The following is a 12,695-nucleotide window of genomic DNA, read 5'->3' on the forward strand; positions in this document are numbered from 1 at the left end:
TTATGAGACGAGACACTCCTAGAGATTTTTCTAGAGTCAAGTTGACAGTAGACATGACAAAGCATCACCCTGTTGCAATTCTCTATCCGTATGGAAGATTCAGAAAAATCGTTCTCCAGTTTCACGTTGTACTTTACCCTCTAAGTGTAGTTAGTCTTTTTCAGGTTAATTAGCTTAGCTGGCATATCAAATTTTCCCACTACTTCTTAAGTTTCTGTCGAATAATTCTGCCGTTGTAAATTTTGACTATCATGTGTTGAATAATAGTACTATATGTACACATAATTAACTGTTTAGGCACTTTGAACTTCGAGCAACCAAAAATTAAAACAGATAATGAATAATCTAAGAGTCAAAAAAATTTTGAATCATGATATTAGTGTGCAAAAATAGTTATAAAAATAATAGTGTCATTAGTTATTGTTTTCGGATATCACAATTATGGTGGTGTTAAACTTTGACCCTCACTAATTAGCATTGAACAAATCAGATTTTCCTGTGTCTGTTTAGTTTGAACGTTGGTTAGAAAGTAAATGCCAGAATTTTTGCACGAGTTTAAGTCAGAAAACGTCTTTCAGTTAACGAGGCCAAGTCAACACTCGAACTGAGCCATTCTCGTCTCTTGTTTGCTCTCGAAATTTCCACTATTAATGTTTGAAACAAAAATAGAGACTATTATTTTAAGAATAATAAATTAATTCCATAACTTAAACAACAGTCTTCCTTTTCTAAAAATCAGGAATATTCTGAATTTTTCATTAAAATTCTTCATTTTTCTGTAAGATAAATTGACTTGTAGTAGTTTCTGTTTTTCATAAAAAGGAATACATGTTTAATTTTAATCTAATAGTAGTTTACAACAAAAAATATCGAATGATTTCTTATTTTCAAATAAAAAAATATATATTATTATTTTTTTTTCTTTTCAGGAAATAAACCTGACTTATAACTTCTGGCTATCATTATAAGAAAAACACATGTATGCATAAAAAGTTTTAGAAGTACCTTACGTATGAGTTTTCTTCATTTACTGGCATTCGTATTCAGACGAAAAACTGGTCTTTTGATTCCTTATTTCAATAAAGCAAAAGATTCAAAAATGCTAGTAATTTTGATGATTGCCACTTGGATAAACTCTGCAGAGTCACAACTTTTGAATGCAACCTTTATTCCTTTCGTCACGGGCCCGTTGATTGATTGTAAGTACAAGTTACGCTATCCCCAAACTCAATTTTTTATATATTTTTGTGGTGAAAGGCATAGCTTTATAATAATTATAATTTCTTTCATAAAATATTAAATTAAAGAATAGTTCAGTTTTGATTGTTTTTCAATCAATGTTAAAAGAGACCGTACAAATTTTAAACCTTTACCTTATTTTTAATTTTTAGTACATATGACGGCAGTATTCATATTTGAGAACATATTTTGTAACTAATTCAGTGATGCATTCTCTATTAACCCCTTAACTGCCGCGGGCGTATATATACGTCTCGGCCAGACGATGCGTTAACTGCCGCAGGCGTATATATACGCTTTCCCAAAGTACGATGCTTTGCATTGCGCTGCTACATAAATAGAACATCCCCCCCTCCTACTTCAGAATGCTGTAAAATGACCTTGAAAGTGTTTGCTTTGCGAATGTATTACTAATTTCGGAGGAGGGGGAGTGGGAAAAGGATGTTATGGAAAAGTGATATCGTATTAATCGCTTGTGTGTATTTATTTGAGTAAGGTCGGGTTTATTCTTTTTTCGCTTTTGTTTCCCGTATGTATTTGGTGCTTTTTATTCTTTCCATCAACGTCTTCAAAGAAAAATGCATCGCTAAAAATGTGCTGTTTGTTCAAGAAAAAAAACCTGCATATGAAAACTATCAGTGCGATGAATGTGATGTTGGTTTATGTGTCCAACCATGTTTCAGGATTTATCATACAACAGCTAAGTTTTAACATCTTTCATATTGTATTTTTATTATTTAATTTAAATTTTGTATTTTCTTTCTTTCCTATTTCTTGTCTTATAAAATTAAACTGTTTTTAAATTGCAAAGCGTGCATCATTTTCTCCACCAAAACACAGTGTAAGAAAGTGCACTTGAGCAAAAAACGGTGGCACTGGGGAGTGAATCACGTTAATTTTACTCGGCAGTTAAGGGGTTAAGAAATGAGCTAGAAATGTTTCTCTTTCTAAAGAAAAAGTTAAGGTTTTTGAACACTGGCTATAATTCTTTACAGACTATGGATCTGTTCGTAACGCTGTGTCAATTAAAATATAAATGGAATACAACACTTTTAAAGTTGACATGAGCATGAACATACATTGCAATTAACCTTTCTCAAAATGTGACCCTTTACATTAACCATTTTAAAATTTCATACCATTAGACTTGCTTAATTTTATCAATTTCCAATTCACTCATTCAAACTTGTAATAAATTCACTCATTATAAAAGAAAGATGTTTTTATGGCAAAAATTTAAATTTAGTAGCCTACAAACTATATAAAAATTAAAATAAAACTTATGCTACATTGGAAATGAACAAATGAAAAGGTTTATTTGCAAGGATAAGGAATATAAAGGCCAAAAGGATTAAAGATAAGGAATTCGCTATAAGGAATATCAGGGAAATGATAAGAGGAGTTCATTGTAGATTGTGTATAACTAATTAAATTAGTTCGCATGGAGCCTTAAAAGTTAGTGTAAAGCCGTGCCTATGGCATACTAATATTTGAGAGATGTAGGCCCACCTTAGATTTAGGCCTACATCGCGCCAAAGATGGAACGTTTCAACAGGACAGAACAACTCGCAGCAGTTCGATTTTTTGTGGCATTGGCGTAATGAACGCATTTATCCGCAGATGCTTGCTGTTTATGGTATCACTATCCTCGCAGCACTATCCTCGATAAAATGCTGAGAACAAATATTGCAAGATTTTTTTGATGAGCAGGCATCCATATTGGATTAGACAAGACTAAAACAAGCTTACACATATTAATAAGAATTTTAAATTTGTATAAGTTTCGATTTTTTTTGTTTAGAATCTTTCTTATAATTATTCTATGAGTATCTGTTAATAAAAATTTCAGTGCCTTTTCAAACCAAATGCTATGAGGGACTCGGGTGTTTCTATAATGGACCCCCATGGTTCAGTATTCCTGACAGACCACTTAGTTTTGCTCCAGTTGATGTTTTCAAAACTGAGTTTTTACTATTTACTCCGTCAAACATTGAAGAACCATACAAGATGAACTTAACTGAGGATACTATTTCAGATGCTAATATTAACCAAAACTATCCAACTAAAATAATAATTCATGGTTATAACGTCAATGTGCAACCGAATGACACAAGATATGTAAGTATATGAGATTATTTTTACTTATTTATTTTTTTAAAATTCTTTGGTTGTAATTTTTTATCTTTAATTATACACTGAACTAACACACTCTAAGATTTAAAGAAGATGTAGTTATGTATTCTATCTGATAACCATATTCTTAACCGTAATTACCCAGCAAAAATGATTATTTACCCAGGTCAAAATTCCTGATGGTCATATCGAAAAATTTTGACGGATTATGTTAGTTTCAGTGTGATTCATAAAGGTTCAATATCATCCACCATTTTCCATTTGGCGTTCATGGTTTTTGATATGCCATCAAACTACTTTAACTATGATGGTTAACCATCAAGAGAAGTTTCACTCTCATTGACCAACAATCCATGATGATCCGCGATAGTTCATGATGGTTGCAACTATACATTACCATGATGGTTGATTAGGAATTCTTGTTAGTTCTCAGGAATATACCACCAAAACAAGTTAGGTTCTCTTATGTTGGATCATAATAAATCAGTCCGAATTCCAGTGAACTACTTTATACTATGATCGTTAACCATATATACTATGATGGTTAACCATCGAAAGAAATTTCACTCTCATTGACCAACAATCCATGATGATCCGTGATGGTTCATGATGGTACAACTATACATTATCCTGATGGTTGATTTTGAATTCTTGTTTGTTCTCAGGAATATACCACCAAAACAATTTTTTATTTGTTTCTTATGTTGGAAAATCATAAATCAGTCGGAATTCTTATTCTAGGATGATGGTTGTCCATGATCGTGCCAATTTTTGATTTCTAAGATACTATGATTGAAATTCCTGATGGTTCAACAGGAACAAACCATCAAAACAAGTTGCTATTCTTATGTTGGACTATCATAAATCAGTCCGAATTCCTGCATTAGGGGGATGGTTGCTTATGTTGGTTACCATCAAGAATATAATGGTTCATGATGAAATTATTGATAATTACCATCAAGATTATGTTAGTCCATCAATGGAAAACCATCATGGGTATACAGTGTGAGAATTCTGGATCAAATTACGGTATTAAGTACCGGTACTTTGAGTGCATCATCTGTAAAATCCATTTTACTGTGAAGTTTATGTTTACCGTAAAATAATATACCATAATTTTCAGAGTAATTAATTTGAGGTGTTCAATTTTACGTCAATTATTACTGCGAACGTTATTTAAGTTTCTAATGTTATCATTTTTAATTATGTTTTTTTTAAAATCCAGGAGTATTGTTCCATTGAATTAAAACACTATCACAGCTAAATAATTTAAAATGACTGCTAAACCGCATTCATAGGTATCCAACAAAAATAGTTATTCATGAGTATGAAGGGAAATACATAAAAATATATGTTACATGACTAAATGACAAAAAGTTATCGAGATGAAAATACTAACTCTGCAGACATCACCAGGTGGTGCTGTAAGCAATCTCATCTTGTAATTTAGCACAGCCATTTCATATATATATAATGTATATATAGCTAAGAGAGTAGTAACGAACATAAATTCGCACCCTGTAAATTGATTAAATTACTATTTCAGCGTATAAAAAAAGCACTTTTGGAGCAAGGATCTTTCAACGTGATAATCGTTGATTGGTCGTATAATAACCAGCCTCCCTATCCTCAAGCTGTTGCCAATGGAAGAGTTGTCGGAGCCCAAGTTGCTAAATTAATAAATATTTTGCAGGTAAATATGATTGAATCTTCGAATATATTTTTTGAGAGTTTCATAACTAAGCAGAGATTTTCTTTCATCACAAAAGTCTCTCCTGTAGATTATTAAGAACATAAGCTTGGATCACATCCACATTATTGGCCATAGCTTGGGAGCTCATATAGCTGGATTTGCTGGAAAGAGATTGAATGGAGTATCAAGAATAACGGGTAAAGTCAGCTACTGTTACTTATTTAACTAAGAGTCTCTGTATCTATGGTAGTTAGAGGTTTGTGACAAGCACTTCCAAAACTGTATATTTCGTGGGAAGGAGAATGATATCGAATCCTGGCTGATCAATACTTCCTAGAAGAGAAAAGGCCTCTACACGGGTAGACATAAACAAGAAATGTGATCCTTTAGTAATCCAAGCATAATGTACCTGTTCCCACTGCGCAGATTAGTAGCCCGAACGTAGGGACGTCTTTCTTATTTTCTTCCAGTGTGCAGTTTATGTTCGTTACTTCGTGATTAATTGTCTGATTTGATCCGTCTAAATTGATGCGTGCTGAGGCCTTTTCTCTTCTACGAGGTGTTGGGTGGATTTTCTCATTGATTTAACTTTTTTCGCAAAAATCGTGATAACTGTATCGATCTGTGCCATTTTTTGCCAGCCTAAAGACACACCAAAATTTCACAAAAAATGCGTAAATTATTGATAAACCGATTCAGCTCTTAAATATAAAACTTTATTTTTAGCCTGTTTGAAAATTTTTCGATTAGAAATTTCTTTGCTTGATGATGAATTATAACACTGGGAACAAATATTTTGTTGCATTTACTATACAAATACTTGATCTTGCCTCATTTGGGTGTGGGGATTTCAAGTCTAAAGATAGTTTTGCGTATGAAGCTAGAGATTTTTTTTAAAAATGACATTTTAAGTCAACTAATGTTTTTTGTTGAAATGTAGAAGTTTAAAAATATTAGATAAAATAGGAGGTGAGCCGATGGGACAGGGGATAGAGCGTTCGCCTTCTAATTAGGGGAAGTTCGATTCCGGCAATGGCTTGTAGATACGAATGCCGCATCCGGCTTGCTCCGACCACAGTGCTGATGTGAAATATCCTCAATGGTAGATTGATCCCCTTGCCATCTGGGTACCCTTTGGAGATTCTCGTGGTCTTCCTCTCCATGTAACGCAAATGCGGGTTAGTTCCATCAAAAAGTCTTCCACGAAGGCAAATTTCTCCCAATACTTGATCGAGGAGTTCCCTTGTCTTCTGGATTGGATTGAAAACTACAAAGCTACGGAGTTGAACATTAGTAATCGTAAACCCAAAAATTGGGTCGTCTGTTCAACGACGGATATAAAATATAACTTCTAGGAGAGTTAGGGGGCATCACCAGGATTAAAATTGCACAGAAACCCATGCCCGGCAATCTCATCATACGCGGCAAAGGGCGCTTCCCTATTATGTTTTGTTCAGAAGCACACGAAGAAACAATTCACAATAGCGGCGTATGATAATATTTCCGGGTATGGGTTCCAATTCATTTTTAAATTATAATGATGTGCCCTAACTCTTCTAGAAATTTGTCGCAACATTTGCGTTATCACCTGTTATATATAACTATTTTAAACTTGTATATTTCGACAAAAAATGGACTAAAAATGTTGACTGTAGAGGGAATCAGAATTGAAGTCAGTGATACGAAAGTATCTAAGGTAAGTTAAAAAAAACTTTATGCAACAGAAAAAAAAGATGATTCCTTATGTGGCTCTAATGCTTTGACTTACTGTTCATTTTTTATTTGTAAGTACAATTATTTTTTTAGTCTACATTATACTATCGTTAATTATGCCATTGAAGAACAAATTTCTTAATGTATATTTCTAATGAATTGATTTCTAAGCAATATCTTTCTCCTTAATTCTGTTCGCAGTTAGATAATTCTTTATTTTAAAAGATTTATGCTTTTTAATTTTTAGGTTTGGATCCTGCTGGTCCATACTTTCAAAATGCCATACCTATTTTGCGATTAGATCGAACCGATGCTAAGTTTGTGGATATTATTCATACAAATGCAGCTAATAATTTTATACAAGGTAAAGATGAATACAATTAGATCTTAAAAAAATTAAATGTCTCCCTACATTAAAAAGTCGTAAGAGCTGCTTTGCGTGTCCAACTTATCGTTTCAATTGTATTTAACGTCCAAATTGCAATTTTGTTTTGCTTTACAAATACTGTATAACTTGGAAATTTAAAATTTCTATTGTCTGTTAAAAAATATACAGGAATTACAATGAAGTAAAAAATTCGATAATTGGTTCGGAAATGATTAACTGATAAACTTGTTGGAAAAAATACCGTGCGTGCTGAATTTCAGGCTGCTGAAATTCAACTACACTGTAAAAAAAAAGTGTCAAAATAGCATTCAAAAGAATTATAAGTGTCAAATAATAACTGAATTTGAAAATTTCATGTGTTAAGAATTGAAACAGCATATTCTTATTTCTGAGCAAAATGAAACTGTTTAAGAACGTATAGAATTAGTTCTCGTTAAGTTTTAAAATCAGTTACAAAGTTAGTTACTGAGTTCGAAAAAAATGCAAGGTCAAATAGGGAAAGCTATAAGACAATGTTTTCAAAATATTCACTATTCAACAACAACTTTGTGCAATCATAGGATAAAAATTTACAGATGGAGGTACAAACATTTCTGTTGGAATAGTTTGAGAAGCATAAAAAAATATTTTTTATATTTTTCAGTCTCTTTTTGAGAATATTAGTCATTAACTTCGATACCATCGAGAATAAACTTCTGGTTTCCGATCATTTCCGAACCGTATTCTTAGGAAACCAGCGAAATTGTTCTCATTATGTTTTAAAACTAGTTACAAATTTGAAGCAGATGATATAGTCAACTTGGTAAAGCTAATAATACAATGTTTTCAAAATCTTCATCATTTTCAGCAACAACGTAGCGTAGTCAGAGGACAAAAATTTATCGATACAGGTGCAGACATTTCTGCTGAAATAGTTTGACATGCTTAAAAAATATCTTTTTACAATTTTTCCAGCCCCTCCCTTCGAGAATATTAGTGACGAATTTTAAAACTTGTGAGAATAAACCGCTGGTTTCCTAAACAAAATGCAGAAAACGGTACATTTTCTTCTGTTTTCCATTAATTGTACCTTCCAACAGTTTAGTTTGTTAGAAAATACAAAATTTATTGTCTTTTTAGGTTTAGGTCTTGAGCAAATGATTGGAGACATTGACTATTATCCTAATGGTGGCAATCATCAACCTGGATGTTTGACAAATGTAGAAATGCTGAATTCAATTCTTGCAGGTATCAACAGAAAGAGCTTTAGATCTACAAATAGAATTAAATTTCTTTCAGAATGCTATTGGATGTACAAATTAGTTCGGTCCGTTTTTCTTGTGATCAAAAATGCATTTATTTCAGAACAAAATGAACAGATTAATCAAAGTATTGTCCATCGTTGGCTACTACTTTTTCCCACCTCTCAGGCAATTTTCGAATTCCATTTCGAAAAAACGCCTCGTCTTTTGAGGCGACCAAGTTAGGAGTCAATTTTCGATTTCTGAGAAAGAAGTGAACTGGTGACCTGCCGTCGTGCTGCATCCGTCGGAACAACCAGTAATCAGAATGAGCAATGTCCAGCAAATACAGCGGGTGTGGTAAAATATCCCACTGGAGCGTTTCCAAATATTTTTTTTACAACTTTTGCGACATCAGGCTGACCGTTATTAGGCAGAAAAATAACTTTGTCATGTCTTTGCTCATATTCCGGCCATTTTTCTCGTAATGCACGGCTCAAATGAATCAATTGTAGCCTATACTGATCGCCCGTAATGGAATAACCAGGTTGTAGCAGCTCATAGTATACAACACTATTCATCATTCACCATTCCTGAAATATCGAAACCATTCTCAAAATGATTTATCAGTTGGAGCATTGTCACCATAAACTTCTGCAAGAATTCGATGCTCTTCAACTGCACTTTTCTTCCAATTAAAGCAGAAGCATAAAACCTCTCGCAAATGGTGCTTCGTTACCACAAAACTTGACATACCCAAAAAAGTAAAAAACAGGGTTTTTGTATGAAACTCAAAGCGATGTAAAATGAATATTATTGACAGATGTTTAACCTCTCTGAAACCACCGACACCAGCTGTCACTATGAAGCATTCATAACAGCAGAGCCATATCTTAAAAATGAACCGAACTAATTTGTACTCCCAATAATTACCTATTTCGCGATTTTCTAAAAACAGAATATTTTAGCAAAGGAAATCAAGACTGTTTGCTGTCACTTGTCCCAAATTTTATTTTTTTGTTGCTTTTTACTGAATGTAGGCTTAGTAAGTCATTAGGCATGTTATGCTGAAATAAGCATAAAATATTTGCTAATATTTAAAAACTGAATTACTATCTTATTTAATCATCAGCAAATCGAAATCATTTATATAATCGATAATCTTTTAATACCATACATTTGAATTGAGTGCAGAATAAAATCTAATTTTAGAGATTCATCTGCCTAATACATCAGCATAGAATTCGTCAACCATTATATAGTTGCTAATATAGTGAATTCATTAAAATTCAGCATTATTTCTCACACTTTCTTTCTCGTCAATATATTTATATTGGTGAGGCTATGAAAAAAAGCTTTGGTAGGAAATTAAATCAATTAATAGCCAAGACATGGATTCCTTAAGTTTCTTTGGCGAAAGCTATTCTAATGTATACATGTGCTACAGTTAAAATGTAAAATTCAGTTGTTTTATAGAATTACTAAGTATTTCATGAAATAGCTAGATAAAACAGTTAAAGTATGTAATAGATGAAAAATTTCATACTTTATTTAGTTATGCAATGAAATAACTAATGATAGACTGTTAGAGCTAAAAATAAACAATTTCTAAGTTATTTCATAAATTAATTGATCATAAACAGCTCAAATCACTCGAAAAATACATTTTATCTCTATGGCGGATGATTAATTGATAAATAATAAGGAAAAGAAGATGATATAATTTATTATTGCTCATATTGCTCAGATTAATAAATACGTCTAAAAGCAACTGAATGAAGTGTACACACACAGACGTCATTACAAAGCAGCTATAAGCCGCACAAAATTGATTTAAAGCAACTTGAACTAGTTCAAAGAGCTTTCGGATACCGTATTTCTTACTTTGACTAATCGTTATTCTATAGAATACCGTTTTAAATCGTAGAACTCAATCATTTTATATACTTTGACTTCCCTAGTTATTTCATTAAATACCTAGTTATTCTACGAAATAACGGATTTCACTCTGTAACTGTAACATACACATAATAGTTGCAGTTTTGGATTACTGAGTGAACTGAGGTGCCCTGTAGAACTAAGCCCAGCGGCCACACCCTCCAAGCCATTTTCAAAATTTATTATTTTTAACAGTTCATATGTAGAATAAGAATGAAGATTTCTCTTTACTTTGGAGCTCCGTATTTTTCAAAAATAAAACATTTTTACTGTTAATCATAATCTGATTCTTTATTAAAGTAATTTATGGTGCTTAATCTATAATTAATGGCCTGCATCGCTATGGAATACAACAATGAACAATTGGGAATACAACAATGAACAATTGGGAATACAACAATGAACAATTGGAAATACAACAATGAACAATTGGAAATACAACAATGCATATCTTATCCAACTCGTGTTAATCATCGTCTTCTGAATAAATATTCTACAAATATTTCTTTCCTCCAACTAATGGTAAATCAATGAACTTCTTCTACAAAATAGTAACTTTAATATCTTCAAATAATTCCATTGCAAGGCATTATGTTGAAATCAATGGTGAAAACATGTTATACGTTGTACTGTACAAAACCCTAACATCAACTGACCACAACTCTTCAGTCAACTGTCCAAAAATATACACCGTGAAAAACAACTAATTTAAAAACAGTTTTTCCACCTTCGTCTTAAACTGTCCAAAATATTGCAGCATCGTTTTATTTGAATGATGGTAAACAGTTAAGAAAGTAATAACTGATTATAACTGATAAAATTTATAAAAATTCTAATTTTTTAGATTAGGGGCCTCCTCTTTGTGTATAGTTTTATACATTTTTTGCACATATTTACACTAATTACTCTCTATTTAATTACATGTTTATTATTTAGTTAATATGATTTTAAAATGTAATTAATTAGGAAATTTCAATTACAGCACTAATATTTAAAATGAAATGTCAGAAAATAATATAGTTAGATACAAAAAGAGCCCAATGATTTATGTTAAAAGTGCCTTAACTATTTTCAGAGTTATAATACACTTTTGGAAGTCTCATGCGTTTTTCTAAAACACATTGGTTTACAGTACATGAAATATTTATAACTTGATGTGATAGATTTGAATACTACTTCATTAATGACTTAGTTTTGATTCTGTTTTAGAGCCAAAAAATGTTTTTCATAACAAATTTAAAATTTTACGGAAAATTTGAGTGAGATCGGTGACCTGAGAAATCAAATTTTAAAAATACGACTTTTTAAAATTTGACTTTTCAGAAACTATTCGACCGATTTCGCTCAAATTTTGTATTTTCCCATCTAAAATTTCAACCTTTAAAATGATATAATAATTACATACATTACATTCCATATTATAAAATAATAAAAGTTACTAAAAGTAAACTTTTGAAAGGAATTATTTTCGAATAAAGCGAATGTACAATAAATTATTGTATACAACAACAAATAAATTATTGTGCACAAACATTTTATGGGGATCATATTTCCAAGATTGCGGATTCCCCCTATATTTTCATGGTCAGAAATCTGAATCCGTTAAAAAAAGTATGTTCATTTAAAGTACGTTTTTGTGTCTGATTACGTAACTTAAAATATCCTCTGCACTAATTAATTAGAATATTCGAGGTCACCCCCTCAAATCATTAAGATGAGACCTAAAACGTGAAGATCCGATCATTAGTCAAAATTTATTCAGGGTGGTCCGTTTTTTGCGCATTGTGCATTGGAAAAAATACTATATGCATCACATTACCGTATTTTCAATTTTAATTAATATCTGTTTTCAATTTTTAGCTAGTTTTTCAATAAATGTTCATGAAAAAAAACTGTTATATATTTTTAAAATTTTTATATAGGTTTTCAGTATTTGATAGCCAGTTCCTGTGATCACAGTAGAGCCTATGAATATTTCATATCGTCCATAACAGATTGCGACTACTCTGCTGTGATGTGCCAGAACTACTTGATGTACCAGAGCAAAATGTGCACTAATTTTAACTCTGTCATTTCTGAGATGGGATACCATGCACAAAAGATATTGGGTTTAAAAAAACATCCAAAATTTTACCTACGTACGACATCAAGTGAACCATTTTGCCAAAAAAAAGATGATTTTAATATGCCAACTAGCACAAATAAATACTCGTATTTATATTTTGGATAAATTTAAATAAAATTATGTTTTTGAAATTATTGATTTATTATTATTTTTTTATTTCCAATGTCAGGGAATACAAATAATAACACAGAGGAACAATAAAAATAGAAGATAACAAAAGACTGAAGTCATCTTCCCAAAAGCTCT

General features: G+C 31.7%; 1 protein-coding gene across 1 annotated transcript; it reads left to right on the forward strand.

Annotated features, from left to right (window-relative positions):
* Positions 1-927: 927 nt before the first annotated feature.
* Positions 928-12,580, forward strand: LOC107440352 (pancreatic triacylglycerol lipase-like). The gene is made up of 7 exons (XM_016053257.3): positions 928-1,199; positions 3,089-3,357; positions 4,919-5,065; positions 5,154-5,262; positions 7,026-7,142; positions 8,286-8,393; positions 12,247-12,580. Exons 1-7 carry the CDS (start codon positions 1,013-1,015, stop codon positions 12,552-12,554), a joined length of 1,245 nt encoding a protein of 414 aa, XP_015908743.1. The 5' UTR covers positions 928-1,012; the 3' UTR covers positions 12,555-12,580.
* Positions 12,581-12,695: the final 115 nt, after the last annotated feature.

The sequence above is a fragment of the Parasteatoda tepidariorum genome, chromosome 6 (genome assembly GCF_043381705.1).
Source record: "Parasteatoda tepidariorum isolate YZ-2023 chromosome 6, CAS_Ptep_4.0, whole genome shotgun sequence".
NCBI classification, from domain to species: Eukaryota; Metazoa; Arthropoda; class Arachnida; order Araneae; family Theridiidae; genus Parasteatoda; species Parasteatoda tepidariorum.